General features: G+C 38.1%; 1 protein-coding gene across 8 annotated transcripts in view; it reads right to left on the minus strand.

Moving 5' to 3' along the window:
- Positions 1–17,834, minus strand: part of NFIA (nuclear factor I A) — a 356,165-nt gene extending 338,331 nt beyond the window's left edge. For 2 of the 8 annotated variants that reach the window (XM_009569167.2, XM_054073814.1), the window contains exon 1: positions 17,656–17,827. In XM_009569167.2, coding sequence (XP_009567462.1) covers positions 17,656–17,751 — 96 coding nt within the window. In that variant the 5' untranslated portion in view covers positions 17,752–17,827. Of the gene's footprint in view, positions 1–17,655 lie in introns of all 8 variants that reach the window. The other 6 variants (XM_054073812.1, XM_054073808.1, XM_054073809.1 and 3 more) reach the window with 6 other exon arrangements.
- Between the last annotated feature and the right edge of the window lie 3,703 nt (positions 17,835–21,537).

Below are 21,537 nucleotides of genomic sequence, written 5' to 3' on the forward strand. Positions count from 1 at the left end.
TTCAGAATCAAAGGTGAGTCAAAGAAAAAATATGTCCAATAAGAGGAGGCAGCCCAGACAATCAGTCAGTTGCCAAAACATGTGACAGACCCAGAGGCAACTCCAAAACAACCAAACCAACTGCCTGTGGAGTCTGCCAAGGAGCCAGATGCTCCTGCTTAAAAATATCTTCCGCTGCCTTGGCATCTGCATTTTCTGCCTGCCCTCAAAAGAGGAGGCAGGGGAAAATGGGAGTGGGGTGCAGGGGGGAGGGGGACAGCAACTAATAATATTTTTGCCATTTTAATTCTAAGTACTCCTGATTATTCATTTGCAGTTTGTCATCATGTCACCAGACAGCAAAACAAAACCCCAGCCTGGCAAGGCTGGAAAGGGAAAAGCAGGCAAAGCCCTCTATGCAGAAGGCAAAAAATGATGAGAAAGATCCAATAATTCCGCATTGCTGTGGGTGGCACATTCCTGTTAAGGTGATAAAAAGCCATAAGCTGCTGGAGTTGGCAGTTTACCACCCAAGACAGTACCTGTGTGCCTTGGCGGTGGCAGGGCCCGGAGGATGGAGCTGAGCATGGGATGCTCCAGCTTGCACATACCTAGGGCATCCCCACGTTACCCGGTGCTATGCAGAGGGGACAAATGGGGAATGAATTGTGCTGAATGAAAGTATTGCTGCTGTTCTTCACGGCAGCAGGTTTTGGTACACAGAGGCTGTGGCTGCACAACAGAGGCTTAAAATACACTTCTGTAATATTAACTTAATGAAGATGCAGATTCCTTGTTACTGCAGTTGATGATTAAAACCATTAAATAAAATATACATTCTAGAAACATTAGATTATTCAGTAGGGAAAGGTCAAAGAAAAGCACAGTGAAAAAGGAGAGATTTTAAGCAATTTCTGTTAGAAGAGGAACTGTAATGTAAAAGTATTACAGCATTTCATTTTTATTGTAGATCATTATCTCTTGTATGGAAGTTTTCATAGGTGAATACAGCCCTTTAGAAATTAAATGGCAAAACAGTTTTGTTCATGTTTTTTGATTCTTTGAGTGGGAATCAGGGATCCCACGTGTGCTCTGTCCCTCTGTCACTGAACTGATTGTGTGGCCTCGGCCTCTGTGCACACAAGCCCTCCCTCTGCCCTTCTGTGTTGGACACGTCCCTCACTGCTCCGTTTCAAGCAGACCAAAGCCACTGCTATTGGAGCAGCAGGTGCCAAACAAGACCAGAATACAACACTCTTGTTGAAGAGTGATTTTACCTGAAAAGAGTGTTTGTTTTTGTAAGATAGAAATCAGAACATTATCTTTTTTTCTGAGCTGCCCAGATTGGGTTATTAGTCAGGAGAGTTTGGGGCACTAAATGCATGAGGGACTGCCTCGATTGACACACTTCAAAGCAATAAGCTTGCTACTAAATGAGAGACGTATCAGAGACCACCACCGCCTTTTAGAACACAGACAGAACTGAAGGTCAGGTCAAGCAGGACTGGGGTAAGATTGCACCCCAATAACAAGATCTTGTAAAGAACAGAAAGATTCTTTTGTGATGTTGGAGCTACGTTCCCACTCAGATGTGTGATGAAGCCCAGCTCTATGGTGTTTGTTTCAGAGCAAAGTTTCGCGACGGCTGGTCACCAGCAGAGAGGGCGAGTTCTGGGTTTGCAGCTTCTCTCTCGGTCCCTCAAGCAATCCAGCACCTATGGGACTGCGGCTACCTTTTCTGCACTGAAGGGTCAAACGCTTTCCTGAAAATCTGCACTACACCTTGCGGACTAAATTTGGAGAAAGCAGTCATTTGCAGCGAAATGCAATCACAGTAAATATATAAGTAACAGGAGGCAAAACTGCAGTATGGCGAATCGGCAAGCTTACTTCAAATAAATGGAAAGAACTTGTGGTGATCAACGTTTTGTGCGAGTCTGGTACTGAGATTGTAAGAATTTTGCATGTCTACACAAACTGACTGATAGCAAAGGAGTTTCTAGTTCCCCTCATGGCACACACAAATGTCTGTTAAAGACATAAATATTTAAAAACAACAGCTAGACTAAGAGGGTTAGCTTTCATTTCATCTAATTTGGCAAGCATTAGATACACCCACCAGAAATCATTTTATTTTGCGTAATTTAATAGCAGATCTATTGTAGCATTACAGTTTCTGACATACCGAAACAAATCAATGTGGCTTTTTTTTTAAGATCAGAATTAATATAAGGCTGTATTTTAAACGTTAGATGGAAATCAATAAAGATTAAAACATTTCTGGGTTATTCACTTATTTTCATCCTCTGCTGCAAAGTTTATTTGACTTCCTGCATGTGCCACAGAGACTTTGATCCTTATTCAAATATCTCTGATATTTTGCTTCCCTCATGTTTGATCTGGTTCTCAGGTGAGAAATACTGGCAAAACTTGTTAGAATTACACCTGCCAAAGGTAACATACAGGCTAGCAATACGAAATTATATAGACTGTATGATGCATGCCCTTTGGGTTCTTACACATCAGAATAATATTCCCATAGAAATCAGTCTGAGATTTTAATTTATTAAACCCTCTCTCCCCCTTCCCCCTGTCGTGCCATCGCTCCCACCCCCCCCCCCCCCCCCCCCCCCTTAAAGACATAGATGGAGATACGGAGGAAAAAGTGAGATAATATTAAATAGACCAGGTTTAGAGTGGTCATGGATGACCTTCACAATATGTGTTTTGCAATTTTGGGTAGATTAGAGGAAACTAATGATGACTTTGAAATGAGCTTTCGGATAAAGCTTGGGAGACTCTAATCATTACAAATCCACTACTTAAGAGAACAATTCTGTGTAGCACACTGCAGCTTTAAAGTATACGTCTTGTTTCGTTTCCTCCTCTCAGCAACCTTTTTTGCTTTCACTTAGTCTAGTCTTCTTATAAGAGCCCAGTGATTGTTTTCATTTTCTGCCCTGCCTTTTAATTTAAGGGAGCCTATTGTTTTTTGCCATTGCGTTGCCCTTACAGTGCCTTTTGCGTTCATTTTAGGACACATAGAGTTAACAGGCTGGGGAAGAGAGAGAGGAAAAAAAAACCACTTGCATTAAGCCTGAAGCCTGTCACCTTTTCTTGGCAATTACACTGCTAATGGCTGGGTCCCAAGCAAAGTGGCAAAGAATATCTCTTCTCACGTTCCCAACTCACAGTGCATTCCCAAATACCAGATGGTGTTTTTGGAATCTATTTCACTATGTTTGATATGACAATACTTTTGTATAATGTTAAATTATATATAACTATTTGAAATAGCTGATATCAGAACACGGCAAGGAAAGGAATATTAAATGCAAGGAGGAAAAAGAGAAACTGAAGACTGAAGGTTCTCATCTCCTCCTGTTGTATCTTGCTTCTCTCAGAATTTTGTGTAATTTGAACAAAAGAGGAAATAAAAGTGGTTCAACACACTAGCTCTCGCAGTGGTACTATACAGAAATGGTGTTGTTTCCCTCCCAGAACTTGGTGTACATCTTAGGATGCTTGCCAGCTCTACAGGAGGCAAGTGCAAGATCATAAATAGTGCAGAGAAAGCAGGAAAAAAGAAAAAGGGTAAAAACTCAGTCATGAGTAAACAAGTTCCAACATTTTTTTTTTACAGACTTTTCCTTGAAATCTTGGGAAAGACAAGGCCCAGAAAATTCCAGAGGGGTGAACTGGTACATCTCCATTAGCTGCAGTGGAGCTATGCCAGTCATTAGGAGCTAAGCGTTTGGCCCAGAATATTTAAGTTGGAGTAACTTGGATCTATGTAGTAAGTCGTCTACACATCTCACTGAAGGTGAATCCAATCTTCACTTGCCCTAGATTAGCTGTTTTGGTTTTATGTTAACACCAATGGACTTACAGGAGTTAGAAAATAAGCACGTTTAGTTACAATGCATTCATCATGACTAGACTGAAGAGCAGGAGTAGATTGGCCAATCCTCGGGAGATGACCAGGACCTCAGCTTTAGGAGGCAGAAAGATTTTCCATTTGTTGGACACACTACAAGCAATTTCTTAAGCACAGGAAGAAAATGCACTACTGAGGAAAAAACCTATCCAAGATAATCAGAGTCTTGTCAGTCTGCCAGTGATGCCACTTCCATTATCAGAATCCCATCATTTAAACACTAGTTAGTTTCATGACTTCTAAACTGAAATTGTTTTAACATAGCCAGAACTTTGTTTTCTTCCTTCTCAGTTGCAGCTCAAGACACATTTTAACAACCAGCAAACTTCCAGGATAAACGCTTACAAAAAAACCCACTTCCCAAGCTTAAGTGTAACATGAATATTGAAACTGTAAGGCCACGGCTTCACAAGTAATTTGTCTAGTTCAATCATTCTTTTCCTGCGTATGCCACAGACCTGTGGCATACATAATCCAAATGAAAGTTTCATTCATATGGCAATGCATGAACAACTTACCTCATTAATACTTACTTTTTACACAGCAAAATACTGGGTTTTGCCTCTTGATTACTTATACTGCCAGCATAATGTTTATCAACTCCTAAAAGGATCATACAGATCCAGTGACTACTACATAATTAACAATAACCTGTAGTAATGCAATTTAAGAGTCTTTTTAATGGGCATAGATGGCAGAATGTATAGCCCATCTTTCTTTGTCATCCTAGAAAAGGGGCCCCATGCGAAGCTGCTGGTTGCTGAGTGATGCTTTGTAGTCTCTACCAGACAGTTGCACAGTACCAGCTGCATTGGCAGGTAGCCGAAGTGCAAAGAGATAGCTGCCAAGCTATGCTATACAAAGGAAGCAGTGCCAGAGAGAAAGGGACCTTTGCATGAAGTCACCTTTGACCCTGAAGCCAGCATGGATCCCATATTCATCAATTCCAGACAATTGCATCTTTCATTCCACCACAAACTATGATTAGAAAGGGCCCATTTGTGATAGCGATTGTTAGTTTACAGTTCCCAGAGATTGGATTATTTAATCTTTAGTTCTGTTGGCAGCAATATTTTCCCTAACCTTTTGTAATGGCTTGCCATTGATGATCTAACATATCTATATAGGGAGAGATACACGCACATACACACAGACACCTCCATTCCCCACCAAAACTGAGTGAAGAGATAAAGATGCAAAGAAAAGGGAAAAGCCACAGTACACAGAATTCATGTTGTTTGTCAAACACTGTGTAATATAAATTTTCAGAATTCAGTCTGAAAAGCGCAATGCACTTTGTATGCAGCAACATTTCAACTTTTGGCCACAGACCTGAATTTCCTACGGTTTTATTTGATAGGAAAGCTTTTTCTTTAGAGAACTGAGATTTATCAGAGACATTATTTTCAGACAGGTGGACATCATTTTTTTAAAAAAAAAATCTATAAATGTTGTCTACTTGTAGTACATGCAAAACCAGGAGGAACATTAAACAAATTTTAAATCAACTCATGAGAAAATCACCTCTGACAAGCAAAGCCACTCTCCTAGGGGTATGGCGAGGGGAGACAGTGCACAGGATAAAAGCGACAGGGAAGCATCCATGCCTGGTTCCTGCTGCTGGTCTCCTGTGTGCCTAGCTTTGATATTGTGAGTCCTATTGAAATCAACGGAAGAGCTCATAAGATGCAAGTCAGCGTTTGCAAGTCTGCAATATTAGCAAATGGATTTTTAATAGCAAACTTCACCCATATCCCTCCCTAAGCTTCACACAACACTTCCCAGAGTCATAAAGGAAGTCGCTGGCACAATCAACAAGTAGGTAAAGAATAGAAGAAGTATGTAAATATAACTCTTGGCAATAAATTTCTACAGTATTCAGGAGAAAAAGGGGTAGAACCTCCACCAGAATTAAATGAAGAACTAACATTTGCAAATGGAAGCGGAGAGACAATGGGGAAAAAAGGATGGGAGTCTATAAAACTTAAATGAAAATCCTTTTTTGATCTGATCCTTTGGTCTTAGCTCAGAGATGTTAGCTGAAAGGAAAAAAATCCCTCTACCTGAAGGCTGGCCGTATTGTGCTGCACCTGACTTCTGGCTCACATACGAGACCGTCTGTTCTTTATTTTCACTCTGTATGAAGCTAATGGAATTTGCAGTTGATTAACCTCAAATCTGGAGTAATGATCTAGCCTGGGACTGCAGCTGGCAATGTTGGGTCTATTTGTACTTCTTAACTGAGTAAGACAGCAACAAGTATAATGGCACAAAGGTAAGGATCCCAGAAAGAGAGGTAAATGCCAGATGTGTATTAAAGGACTTGAGAACATGACCTGAAAGCACACACAGTGTTCTCCCTCCCCAAGAAGAGGTGGGAGCACCAGCTCTTTGAAAAATTAATCACAAGATAATACAATAAAGAGTATATGGCTACACTTATTCAATGATATCCTACAGGGGACACTCAAAAGACAAGATTTACCCTTTCTGCACACTGAATCTATGCATTAGAAAAAGGTCATCTATTGAGGAATAGCCTCTGTATAAAATTTAGGAGACACAGGGTCCTGGAACTTCTCTACAACTTCCGCTTGTGTGAGGGAACGCAAAGTCTTTATAAGATTGGGTCAGCAAGATAAGATTTAGAGTAGAATTACACTGTATTATTTGTATTTATTTATTTGTGCCAATTAATTATTCTGTCTGAAATATGAAAAATGGCAACTGTATCACTACAGATAAACACCAACAGAAATTCAAGTGTTTTTTTTAATAGACGTGTTTCTGTTTTTCTTCACAATTGTTCAAAGCTTCAATGAACAGAATTACACAAATGTGCACCAAATCTCAGAACTAATTTAGTTTAGCAAGTGCTTCACACATCTTCGTTTACTGAACAATGTTACTTTCAAATCATGACAACATTCTTCCCTTCTTGCCTCATGACTAATACAGTGTTATTCAAGACGCTTCTCTTCAGACACTTCAGATCTTCACAAATCTTTTTCCCAGCTTTACTACCTGATTTCTAATTAAAATAAAACTGAGAAAGTTCCTTCCATTGCTGTAAATCCCACAACCTGAGGCCAGTGATAGGTGCTGCTGAAAAAGGCATGGCATGTCTTCCCTTCCATGGCTTCCTTTGGAAGAGAAACTTCTTCGTGAAGTTAGATAAAATGAGGAGAGAGCTGTGGTGAGCTATGCTTAGTCTTGAAATCTTACACTGCTCTTTGGATAAATCAGTCTTAATGTGATGCAGTGAAAATAATTTTTCAGTCTGAGGAAGACCATTATTTCCATCCTATATAAGACTTGTTAAATTAATGACTACCAGTGGACGTTACTAACACTACATTACTGTCTGTACTTTATTTATATATCATGCATATAAATATACGTGTGTGCACGCACACACACACACTGTGTGTACTATATGTCAACAACTAATCAAAAATTGTTTGCCCACAAGCATATGTGAAAAATTCATCTAAATAATTGTACATTTAATTTTTAATGAAATCCCAGTAATCCACTCAATTTACCAAACTCCTGCTTAATACTGAGGAGCGGTGTGCACAGACATCTCTCTGTCTTACACAGTGGGCACATATGTACCACTTCAGGCATCCTCAGTCAGGTTTTATTACAATATTATCTTGATTTTGAGATTACTGCTTTTACTTGTGTGCAGAGTGAAGAAGCATATGCTATATGAGTAACCCATAGTGTTTGGCTTAAAGGCAAAATAAAAGTCAGCAATAAATAAACAGTAAAAAACAGATTGCTGGTAGATGGAAAGACTCCATAGACTATTAGGTCTTTCTCATCTTTAGTTTCTCTAGTTCCGCAAAACCTTACATTCATAAATAACTCCTTTAAAAAATAATGTACAGCACTTATAGCATTTGTCTTCAGATAGTGTTAGAAACACATTAATTAACATTTAACACCCTTTCTGAGGTAAGTGACTTTTATTATTCTACTCCATAGGTGAGGAGGGTAAGACACAAAGAAATTAAAGTGATAGACTTGGCAGACCTCTATAGAAACCAAGGGAAGCACATCGCTCATCTTCTCGTAAGAACACACATCTAAGCAGGCACCTGCATTTTGCAGGTGCAAACACCTACAGAGTACAAACAACAATTCTATGCCATGCTCGTGCACACTCATCCTGGAGTGTGCACCCACAAAATTTGTTAGAACAAAGACATTTGCAAGCATGAACACATACATGGAGGTGCAGGTGTTTGATTACTTCAATCCAAAGCACACGAACAGATGTTTGCATCAAATTGGAATTGTCACCATCTCAAAACTCTGCAGCTCTGTCATTCCACCCTTATCAGTCTGTTTATTTCTCATATTTCCAGAAGGCTTTGTCTCACACTGTTTTTCAGGGTACAACTTTCACTCATTTTGTCTCCAGCCCCTTATCCTGTCAAAAGGGAAAATAAAAATTTCCTGCCCACTGATTTTCCTGTTCTTAGGTCACCATTCACTTTTTGACTGGACAAACATTTATTTAGTTAAAGTTTCGTATATCTGCATATCACTATTGTGAAGATCTTGCTTTACACACAGGATCAGTTCTGTGATCATAGAGCAGATCTGAAAAAAGATATGTTGGGATAACCAACAGAAAAGTGGACTACACCATTCAAAGATGGAAATAACTAGTTCCTTAAGGACATGTGGCTCCCAAGGTTAACTTGCTGTGTAACCACAGACTTTGTCAAGCTGGAAGTGGAAGACACCAAGATGCAAGTCTGTGGGTCGTAGCGCATAATGGAGTGTTAGAGTTTTCTGAATCTAGTGCCACAGGGCCACATTATCAGCTTGGTCTTTGCTCTATGTCTCATTTTTCTTTTCTTGTTTTTCACCAGAGTTTACAGTTTACCCCTAAAATATTCCCTAAAATTTTGCAATTGAGCAGATGCAATGAAAAGTGGCTGCACATGGGAGGATATCTCATGGAACTGGCACAGAGCCTTGTTTTGTTCGGCCACGGCTGTTGTCCTGTGGCTCTTTGGCTTCCTGCTACGGAGTTGCCTCAGTGCAGAAGAGTTTGGGCAAATGAGCTATTAATCTGCAATTCAAACCATGCCTCTGCATCTGAAGAGAGGAAAACAAACCCACAAAGTTATTTGTCTGTTCAGTGGTCCATTTACTGGAGGACCAGAGCAGTTGGTAGCCCATATGTTGCTGAATGGGATTTTTAAGTAACGAAAAAGGAATAACCTCAAAGAGAAATTTGGAGGAGAGAGAGAATACAAACCTTGTCGTTTACGGTCCTTACTCAGGTACAGTCTCTCAGCTACTGCTCTTAATAACCCCAGAAAACATGTTTTCATATCAAAACCTGCCTTTCTTCCTTCCTCTCTCTATTACAGTGCGTGTGCTTGGGTCAGTTCTTTAGACTTTCTGTTCTTCAGATTTTTTCTTCTTGACACAAACTCATTGCTGGTAAGCAAATGTCATTGCTTATCAGGAGCCAAGTCTTCATCAAGGACTTCACACCATTTGAGGCCTAAGTCCTCTTCCTACATCTCTGTGTACTTCTGTAGAAGCTATTTCCCCTATTTCCCTGCTGGAGACTTAGAAAACTTTATTATGAATGAAAAGAATGTGTGCCCATAGAGATGTAATAAGGATCTCTAAAAAAGGGAATGTAGAGAAGCAGACCTCTGCTACAGAATTTTTCAATGACTCCACATAGTAATAAAGTTGTGTCCTATGAAACTCGGTGACACAGTTATAATTTGTAAGAAAGTTACTGTTTTTGTTTCAAATTGTTTAAGAATTATTCATTTTTTTTTAAACATGAGGGAAATCCTTGGGTGTGTTAAGTAGTGTCTTAAACTATAGTTTCCTTCCTTGTGCGTGGCAGACAGACAGCTGATCTTTTAAGCCTCACTTCCTTATAAAATCAGGATAAAAGAAGATGAAGTAACAAGTCCTGATGCAATGCTTATATGTCTATACTAAGTCCTCATTAGTAGCAGATTATGAGTAAATTTGAGTTTTACTTGTGTTTACTTATAATCCTTGAAAACTTGTTCTGATTTTTCTTTTGTAAAAGCCTTGGTGATTCACTTTTCAGCCACTGTCCTAACTAAACCGTGTTTAGCTTATTCTCCTTAACCTGTTCTTTCAAATAGCATCACAAAAGAAAATTTCTAGTACAAAAAATACCAACAAAGAGAAGTGCACGTGCGTATTGTTTGTATTTGTTCTTGAGAGCAAACATAAATGCTGACTAAATGAAAAATCAAGTAAGAGCATTTTTCTCCTTTCCTACTGAACATATAAGAATTTGGGTCACTTTGGAAAACCCTTTATATTTTCTTGATATAAACCAATAAGCCATGCTCTACTTTCCATTTCCATTTTCTTTACTAGCGTATTGACTATTTTCCTTACTAGAGTAACGAAGACTACTTATGAATATCAGAATATTTCCATGCAGAATCAGGTTCACTTTCTCCAGCGTAATTAAAATCTGGATTTAAAAAAAAATAAACCAGAAACACTCCCCTCTAATTTACTAGCAATCTCTCTCAGTCATGGAAGTGCTGTGCTAGTGACCATGTATGCCCTGTGCCTTCTGAGTTAGTCATGTTTAAAGAAGAAATGTCTATTTGAGAGCACTGTTTGTGCTCTTAATTTCCACACTGCTCCTACTGACAACCTCAATCCGTGTGTGTGATTCCAATTGGGTTGTGAAATTAATATGACTGTTTGTGTACATCAAGGGCAACCTGCACTCCTTTGAAAGCAAGGGCATTGCAATTATTGGTAGTAAAAGTCTACAATCTTATAGTGCCATCTGTACTATCCAACACTTCCACCCATATCTAGTTGTATTGCTAACTTTGTGTTTCACAGTCCCTGAAAAAAACAACCCCACCAAAGACAAGCTTATATGGGCAAAATATTTTGAATCTCACTCTATTAGCCAACGCATCTATTTAACCTGTTCTAATGATTTTTATCTTATTGAGAACTACTCTTCAATAATCTACTCTACAGAAAATAGATCCAGAGGTCTTCATCACAGTAAATATAAGTTCTAAAACCTTTGCACAAAAGAGCCATTGCAGGCTTGAACAGCACCAGCTCCAAAGGTACTCCAATCAGACAGGCTCCTGCTGCCCTGAGAGCAGTCAGATTTCTTGGGAGTGTGGCAAGTGCCTTATTTTTTTCGGGTGGATAAAGTATAAGTGTATTACATATATAAATTCCGTGTATGTATATGCAAAAAGAGATCCAGCATTTGCAATAAGTTCTCTAATCATTACCAGGCAATCCTGCCGTACTTGTGGAAGAGAAGTTCCAGTGAGATTAGTGGAAATAACAAGAATATTATCAATCAAAACCGTGCTATTGTGAGCAAACACATTTGTCTTCAAAAATCAACAGAGAAACAACTTGATTCATTCTAAAATCATCTTTAAATATTAATCAGTGACCACATCTGAAGGAGAAGGAGTGAAACATGCTTCTAGCATGGGATTCTGCTCACACTGGGATTAAAATATAGCGAACCTCTCGATAAACCAAAACCATTACCTTTTTCCTTTCATATGAAGGTAGCAAGAGCAAACATTTTGTTCCCCACTTATAAAAAGTTTTGGATTGCTTTTTCATTCACATGAAAACTACTGAGACTTTTCCAGCAAACAGTTTCAGAACATTCTTTTATATTCATCTCGATTTTTGACAACTCCCAGCTTCCCAACTACTTTAAAGATCCAGTCTCAGTGTTTAAACTTGAGTATAGGATGAGTTTTGCAGCTCTTGGATTCAGAACAAGGTGCTAGACCTTCAAGGCAGTGTTATCTTTTTTTTCATTTTCTTGCATGGTCTGGTATCCAATAGTTTTTTCACCTTCAGATCTCAATCCAGTGTGTAAAATCAAATGATGGTGAACGGTGGGTGGTAGCACAGAGACACCTTAGGCATAGCATGGACCGAGGCTAGAGTCTTCCTATTTATCGTGCACAAGATAGGTTCTCCAGAGCATACTATTACTCGCTTTTCCCAGCTATGACAATGATTTCATTACCAATGGCCATGATGAGCTCTGGAAATAATACTTGGGCATCAAGAGCGAGAATGAGCTGGTTCTCAAAGGTACAAAGCTGTACCCTTCTTCATTCTCTGGTTAGACCGCTATCTACACAATATCCTTCTTCCACAGTAAACACTGGTTAAGGACATTGGATCTCAGGCTCCAGGCTCAGAGTGTAGCACTGGGAGTCCAGACAAAGTTTTTTGGATGAACTGGCATTTCCCTCTAACCCTTCCTCAGAGTGCCCTGTGGTACACCATTGTGTTACGACAAATGTGAAAGTTTGAGAGGAAGAGGGTTGAACAAGGGTTAACATAGCACATTCTCCTGTTACTAAAATGATGTCATTTCCCTCCACCTCCCTGAAAGTATCTGTTGCTTGGTTGTTTACATACTAAAATTAATTTAAAATATATATTATAGACCTGCATGGTTTAAAATTGCATGAATTCTCATATCCAAAGATATTTATACAAATTTAAACCTACAGTGCTTCAGTGTTCTTAAAAAGTATTGCTTTTTAGCCACAAACTACCCATTTTCCTTGTTTTTCGTATTTTCTCCAGAAAAATAAGAAGTAAGAAAACAGAAGTACTGATACACTGTAGAAAATGTCCCAATGAATTTATAATCCAGTGTAAGTTACACAGTACTGATAAGTAAAGGAAGTTCAACCAGACAGTTTAATCCTCCAATTTCCTGTCTTCTAATCAGCCACTGACTCCTCTGGCTTTAAATTAGAAACATTCATGGCAATATTCAGGACAGGTGAAGGAAAAAGAGTAGAAAACCACTAGGGCAAATACTTGTGAGCGAAAGGAGTCCACATATAGATTATGAGGATACTATAAAGCATGTAAGACAATGCACTAGAGATGCATGTGTTCGCATTATACATGGAATTTAGCAACTCGGACAGTGAAGGAATTATTTTATTAAAAACATTTATACAGCAGCTGAACAGTGTATGAACATGCAGGAGTTACTGTATAAAACAAAGAAAATCCATTCTGCAATGTTACAGTTTGTTATTTTTATGGGGGCAGGAGCAAGATAATTATTAATACACATATGCTTTTTGATATACAGTAAATTATAAGCAGGAAGACAAATCAACAAAGCCACGTACCGTTCAAACAGGATGCAGGGCTGACCATGATAAACTTAGTTGATAGCAAGTTATGCGTGTATGTGTAGATAGGCTTAGTGATTTAAACAAGGAATACTACCTTGGAGTGTCTCACACTTCTGGACTTCTTTAGCTTCAGCAGTAACAATTAGTTTTTCATAGATTAAATTAAATATTTATTAGATGCACCATTATTTTTAATCTAATTTTCAATGAGATTTATAGTAAGAATTCTATTAATTCTTTTTGACAATAATGCTAATAATATTTTGAAATTTGGGGTTTTTTTTACAGCATAAATTACCAGAGCAATTTCAGCTATTCTTCTGGAAAAATGGAGCATAGAGGTATGAAAGGAAAGTATTTATCAAGAGGTTCAGAGAAAAAATGGTGTTGAGTTAAAAACCTTTAAAGTAACAAAATGACCATTTCAAGTCCAGTCCAGCTATTTTTGATAAATTCTCTTTGAGCTTATGGAATTTAAAGAAAATAAAAGCATATACACCAAACTGTGGATCGATAGCTGGATAATACACCTAGAAAACCATTATTTTGGAAAATAACTGGAAGAGCCGCTTTAACTGTCAAATTCAATAACAGCAGTTTGCATGCTAACTCATATATGGAGTCATTTGAAATGGCTTCTTATTTATTAATGAGCTTTTTTTCTTCCAGTATTTTGCAAAGGAGAACAGTTTGGGTTTCGAAAGTGTTTGGACCGAGATAACTCATATTATCGGTCAAAGTTGCCTCTCGGTCACTCAGGTAAGTAAACCTGGAGCTGCTCCACTCCTCCTAATGCAGCGACTCCAGGATGATGACAGCGTAAACCTTGCACAGAATTTGGCCCAGGGTCTTTAGTTTTGTATTGTCATTGAGAATTTTCCTCCAGCATAGACCTTTGCCGCACATGTATTTCAATAATCTCATGCAAAGGAATTTTGCAGACAATCCCTTATTAAACATCTATAATAGTCACATCATATTGGCTTGCTAGAGCAAATAAATTAAAAAAATAATCAGCTTGAAATAAATGTTTATAAAAGTAGCACAGCTGCACATATTGGTTACAAATGCAAGACAGAGTACTGCAACTTTTCTGTGACTAACCCTTTAGTGTCTCTATGACAGCATCAAATTTAAATAAAAAGCTCCAATGATTACAAAATAATGATAATTTTTTTCAACAAACCAATTAATCTCATAACTTCAGGCTGTTATAGTGGTTAAAGTATTTGCTGTCACAAATATATTAAAATATATGTAATTCCTTCTTACACAAATTTACAGGATTTGGGGGGAAAATTTCTGCTGAAATGCCACATTACACTATAGCTAAAATAATAACTGTTTCTGCATTTACTTGACTAAAGCATAAGAAAAAATAGATTAGTTGTCAAAAGATTGCCTTAAAACAGTGGCGACAAATGCAATTATTGCTAAAATGCACAAACACTGTAGGTTCTACCGAAATAGTCTGAAACATTTATAACCATCTACAGGAAAGAAAAATAACATTTTTCTTTTACTTTGACCTTTTGCTATTTTGGCAAGTAAGATAAAATATATTAGCCATTCCATCAGATGGCCAGAGAGAAAAACTAGCTGTGATGAGGAAAAACGAATTAAAGAGCATTAATAAAGATTATCTATGAAAGAAAATAAGGTCAAAATTAGAACTCTGCATTTTAAAACCACCTTTCGAAAATGCAAGCTGCTTTACCCAATGCTAAAATCCATTCATTTTACTAATCATGCAATCAACCAATCTCCATTATCTCTAGCCAGCTAGCTATAAACATGCTACAGTGGAGTGAAAGAAGGAGAGTGTGAGGTTGAGAGACAGAAAGAGAGAGAGAGAGAAAGAAAGAAAGAGAGAGAGATTACTACACCCAGCCTTTTATAAAGCCGTTTCTTTCATTTAACAGGTCTTTTCATCAAAATGACATAGAACCTTTAAATTTGGGCATAATACTCCAGTACAGTATACAGCTATAGCTTAAAACAGATTTAGAACCTGCTCCAGAAAGAAAACAAACTCCCTCATTTGACACACAAATTGTTTACGATTCATTAAAAAGCAAAATTGCATATCACAGTGCTGGCAGCTGAGTCCATATGGGTGCAAGGGGTATTCACTCATCTCTTTGTATGCTGGCAGTACCAAACCGAAGTTTAGCACTGTGCAGCTGAGATATTGTGCAGCCAGACGATGCATGAGGTAATTTTAAAAGCTTTATTTGTCTTTAAAGCATTAAAATCTGCTCTCTAGCTTACTTTTGATTAAACGAATGTGACAAACGTGATGAGGTTTGGGGGTAAAAAAAATAATAATAGATATCTACTTTTTGCTGTACGTTTCAGATTCACAGACTGCATGAAAAACTGCTTATTACTTCATCAATAATTGAAACTTTGTATGAAAATTATTTGCAATTAACACACCTATTGTAAAGATCCTGAATTATTCATTTTGGTTAAAATGAACATCTCTCATCTATCACAAACTTCTACAAAAAAGGGCTATTTTAGTGTTGTGGGGTTTTTTTTGTTGTTCTCTTAGAAAATAAATAGTGTGACATTCAAGTTTAAGGAGAACTTTCTGCAATGTTTAATCTAAACAACAGCATGTGTGGTTATAAAACTGTTTATTTTTAGGCAAGTGCATTACTAAATGTTTCCAGCATTTTTACATATTATATTCACAGTACTAAAACATCTGTGAAATAAATGGGATTGAAATGAAACTTCCTCGGACACTTTCCATAGGGTGATAATAACTACCTAAGAACATTTGAGGATGCTTATTAAATAATAAACACGGACGTACCTCATCATAAAAGCAGCTGATAGACAATAAAAGAGGAGTGGTAATAAAATACACAACTGGTTTAGAATAAGGCAAAATCACAGCATGATATAAATCATGTGGTTGAAACAGGTACTTGAAAACTTTGCTTTGAAAATGATAACTAAGAATCAACAGCCTTATTTACAGGGGTTTAACAAGCTAAAAAAAAAAAGTCACATGAATAATCAACAGTTTATGTGCATGCAAATACCCCTTCCCCCCTCCAACTTCCCCTGGCAGAAAGTCTAATTGGAAAATCAGTACTATAAGTAAAGCGGTTACCCTTCCCTATTCCTGTTAACCAAAAGCTGCATGTTACATTTCACTGGCAACCACTGGCAAATCTCTAATAGATAGTTAAAAAATTAAGAGTTTAGACAAAACAAAACAGAAAAATCTAGCCAGAACACCTTTAAATACAAGCCACATGATATACACAATGGCCACTACCAAGCTGCAGAATAAAAACCTTCCGGATCTCACTTTTAAAAGTCTTTCAAGTCCTCAGAGGTCTTAAACTTTCCAAATGATACCAAAATTGGTCCGACGGCGAGGGGGAGGGAAAGCCCCCGACTTGTTTCAGCGTATCATACAATGAAAGTGATCATGCCTTGTTTTGTAATTCCACTCGCCAGTCCTTTTTTAACTGATATCTATGTGAAATGAGCTGAGGTTCACGGTCCAGTTAGGAGCGGATAATACATTCATTGTCCTGGCAGCAAACTTTTCCTCTCACTGGAAGAATTCACGCTTGCCACAAGAATAATAATTACAGAAAACTAAAAATGCGCTGCTAACGAATTAATCTCTAACGGACAACAAGCTAACGAGGGCAGTAATGATTTGAGGACTCTCTTCCTCACAACAGGACTTGCATCTTCTACCACAATGGGCTATTGTGAATCCTCCTAACTCACTATACCTCTTACAGATTCAAGATGTCAAAGGTTGTCTGACCCGGCTGACCATGACATGCTAGTTAACTCGTTCTACGGAGCACGTTGGGACTTTATTGAAACTTTAATTGCGCCCAAAAGCAGCTAGAGCCAGAATATGTGGGATCTGTAACACATGGCTCCAGGTCAGCACAGCCCGGTAACCTGTTCTAACGTAAACAAGCGAAGGGTAAAGTTAGATGTGGGTCTCCGATGAAAGGCAGCACCTCGCAAAACATGCTCCTCTCGCACGTGATGATTTTACACCACAACACTACCGCACCGTTTTAGGCTTTTACAGTAAGCAACTTGCTTTGTAACGGACTGAACTTTCCACCTCCCCTCTTTACAAAATATTGCATGGTAAAAAATGTACACGCACATGAACGCTTGAAAGCAGCAGATTAAGTAAAACAAACTGAGCGTTAGGCAGCCGACTGAGACAAGTTTCTCTGCACAAGGGTTTTTTAAACTACTTCTTTGCATACCTATTTTTTTTCTTTTTTTTTTAACCCCCCCTTAAGGAGAGTCGAAAAAGCTTCCCTCTGGAAACTGTAGTGCACATTAACGGTCTCCTGTTACACAGGGGAAAGCACACAAGTGGGACAAGTGTGAGGCTGCTCTACTGAAGAGTGTGAAAAAAATCAAATGTTAATTTGATAAATGTGAGGTCTGGGACATTTTGTCAAAGAGGGAGGGAAAGTAGAAAAGGGAGAAAAAAAAAAAGCAGCCCTGCTGCCAACTCACCATCCACCAAGTTCTGGCCGAGATGTCGTAGCAGAGCTGCCATTTGATGGAGCCGTCGGAGGTTTTCCCTGCCATTATGCTGTCAGCAAGCTTCATCTGATGCTAACTCACGGGAGATAAGACACCTAATTGAGAAAACATTTGCACTGGCATGTTGGGCAACATGTAGCCCGGTCCATACCATATGGAATCATGGGTAAAAAAAAAAAATCTCCTTGACAATGAACCAATCTCTCACAGACCCAGTGGCAAGGTGAAGTGGAGATGAAAAGTCATCTGCTCCTAGCACTGTCTTCTCCTCTCTCTCTCCCTCTCTCTCCCCCTTTCCCTCTCTCTCACTCACTCTTTTTTTTTTTTTTTTAAATAAGAACCCACTGCTCAACATCAAAGAGAGGCGGTCAAAATTAGGACTTCATCACTCAGATGATTTTGGTCTGCAAGGTTTTTCTTTCCTTTCCTCTTTTTTCTTTTTTTAAGAAGAATAAAGTGATTTAATAGGACAAAGGCAGGTAGTGGACTGTGGAGGGAGATCGCCACAGGCTATTAGCCTAAAATTTCTGCTTGACAGATGGAACTGCTTAGAGACTATCATGCAACGTTTTGGGTGTGTTTTTTTTTTTTTTTTAAAGACTTTCAGTCTGAATCAGTATCTGTTTATCGCAGCTACTTTTCTCATGTATGTGACTGGGGGGGGAGGCAAGACTGGGTAAAAAAAATGAAAAAGATTGCGTCTTTCTTTTTTCTTTCATTATTGTGCATATAATCATTTAAGCAGTAAAAGGCAAAACAAAAGTGTAAACTGTTTGAGTTTATGTCTCGATTCAGTGACAGAAGCTTTCGGAAGGAATGAAATGGTCTTTCTTTTTTTTTTTTTTTGAGACATTAAAGTCTCAGGTCTTATTGTTTAAATGAATGAATTTTATTATGAAGGTTCAAATGGCTAAAGTGCTCCCTAAGAACCCTTCTTATCTTTTTTTTTTATTGTAGTTTTTCTACTATATTTTAAAAACTGTTGTTTTTTTTTTTTATATTATACTTGCTAATAGTATCAGGTGATAACCACCAAAACCTCGTGGAGTTTTGTTTCTCCTCCCCACAAAACTTCTCCGCAAGTTTCAAATTGTACATGAGGAATTGACAGATAACTTGGAAAAAGACAACTCCAAACCAAACAGTTTTGAGAAGTTATGAAGTCCTAGTATTGTCCAATATAAAATCTTTTTCTGGAAAACAAAGTAAAAGATAATCATACATATTCCCACCTCTTTCCTACTTCTTCTGGTGCACTACAAACTGAACAGAAGTATTACTTTTATGACAGCTGACTATTAAACAGGCAGTGAATGCTTTCCATTTAAATCACCCCGTTGCATTACACGGAGCGATGGTTGCTCAGCTATGACCACCACCACTTCAATCGATGCAGTAGTGGCTTTCCTCAAGCACTTGAAAAAATGAACTTCTGAACTAGTAAACAGACTTTGCCAGGAATATTTCTTAGGTCTGGAGAGCTATGGCTGATACAACTTGCTTACTCCAAAACAGCAGGAGTCTGCAAATCTTTTCATGATTTGGAACCAAGATGAAAATGTATTAAAAATATCCACTCTATTTTAAACAATATTCATTTCTGTTCACATCAAAAAGGAGAGCTCGCGGGTGCACGATTCTTTGCTTGATTGTTTTGTGTACTGTTGTTTAACTCTTTGGCTACAGCAAAATTACAGTTCCGGGCTGCATAGATTACAAAACTGTCATTCAGTACAGGACAGAACTAACATTCATTGAGCTTCAATAATACCTTCAGATTTCTGTGATGTACAAGGCGATAAGCAAATTATTTACAATTAACAAAAACTGCTAAAGTAACATGCAGGGGTTAGTCTTTGCTTTAGCCCCACTATTAACAATCTGTTGGACTGCAGAAAAAATATATTAGTGCATGATCTACACAACTACTTCTCATCTCAGTTTGCTCTTTTTTTTTCTCCAGATAGCAGGTACATTCCCACTGTCATTTACAGGAAAGGGTCTGACTAGCATGGGAAGTGTTAAGTTTTAGTCTGAGTCCAGGAAAAAAAAAAATGGACACTGTGCCAGGAACTGTCCTTGCACTGGCTGGCCAAAGCATTTATCGTCTTCTGTCACTGCAGGTTCACTAATGCTACCTGTCCTTTCTGTGGTTTGCCGCTTATTCAAAAAAAAACTCCCTCCAAATAATCACGCAAAACATAAAGTAAAATGCTTAAGTAATAATCAGCCTTTGAATCAGTGTCAGATTCAATTTTATGCTGCTCCTTCTGCTTCTGCCTCTCAAACCAAACAAGTCACCCACTCTGCTTATTATTTATTCAGTATTTCACATCCAGTTGTGCTGCACATCATTCCAGTCAAGTTCTGATAAATCTCTGTTTGGTCTGTATGGTTTTTATTACCTGATGTAGTTATAGATCTACTGGCAAACTTTCTCTTGATTGCCGTATTAACCACTACTTCGAGAGTATTTAAGTCTTCTCCCTATGTTAATATATGACTTTACTTCCCAATATTAATTATAAACACACCAAACAAATATTTTTCTATAAGAGCAGATACTTTTCAACTTATGAATGATAGATGCATGAAACCATTTCCTTCCTGACAGTATAGTAGTTATGTGCAAAGAAATGAGGAGTGCTGCTGGTTAACAGTGTTTTAAATTCAGAACAATTAGGTGCAGTTAACTTTGCCATTGTTCTTTCTGATGCTGGGGATGGTGGGTTCCTACCCGTAGAGCAATTATTCCTTTCATAAGCGGCTGTTGTTAATAGCATTAAAACAAGATTAAATACAACATGTTAAATATTGCAATTATTGTGGAAAATAAAATTATTTGGTGAGCATAATGGGGAGCAAATCAAGCATTTAACATGATCCAGGAAATGCTACTCCAAACAATTGCATTTGTTTTATGCAATTTTTCCCCTTTGATTGCTGACAGATGCCGTTTTGGAAACAAACATCTAAGTAGTTTTCCTTCAATCAGGAAAAAAACCACACACCAGAAAATGGCTACATGTTTTGAATTTAACTCTTGTCAATCAGCATTCTGCACAACACTCCCTGTGAATAGTACTGGGACAAAATGATGCCTTCTAAAGACTAATAAGCCACAAAGATGTTTGCTTCTAAATCAGATCTGTTCCGAAGAAAGAAAAAGCTTTCGTGTGGCATAGACATTTGTGCAGACACAGCTGCAAAATAAAAATGCTTGCAATATAGGAGTGATATTTCATGTTGGACGTAAGTTAGGTGTATGTGTTTGTGGGCTACAGGAAGAGAGATTTGTTTTCCAACAGCTTTAGGCCTCAAGCAATGAATTGAAGCACTTGCCAGTTGCTTTCTGACTTCCTACTGGAGAAGTGGCTAACTACCCACAAATAATTTGCTTAATTGTTGAGCAGAGTTACCTGCCACAGCACAGTGTGAGTAGACCCTTGTATGTCCCCTCAACAGCACATTTGGAGGAGGTAGTTTTTGCTATCAGGTCTAATGAATGCTAAAAAAAGGCTAATAAAGTATATTAATTCAGATGACTATATCAAGCTGGCATTTTACAGTCTACTGGAAACTGAATGCATGAGAGCATTAGAAATGTTGGCATAGCGGGTGGTTTCTCCAAATGTTGGCTTCTACTATTCACGTTGGTAAAAGAAACGTGGCAGAGCTGCGTGCAGCTCCCAGTGCTAGACCCATCTTTAGGATCCTAGTACTCTTCACTAGATTATCTATTAATTGCGTGGTATCTACTGCTCATTAACTCTTTCTTTATTCACTTTGCCTCCCCTATTTCTGTAGTTGCAAGCGCTCAGAACCTTTTCAGCTGATTGCAATAGTGTGATG

The sequence above is a fragment of the Cuculus canorus genome, chromosome 8, assembly GCF_017976375.1.
Source record: "Cuculus canorus isolate bCucCan1 chromosome 8, bCucCan1.pri, whole genome shotgun sequence".
NCBI classification, from domain to species: Eukaryota; Metazoa; Chordata; class Aves; order Cuculiformes; family Cuculidae; genus Cuculus; species Cuculus canorus.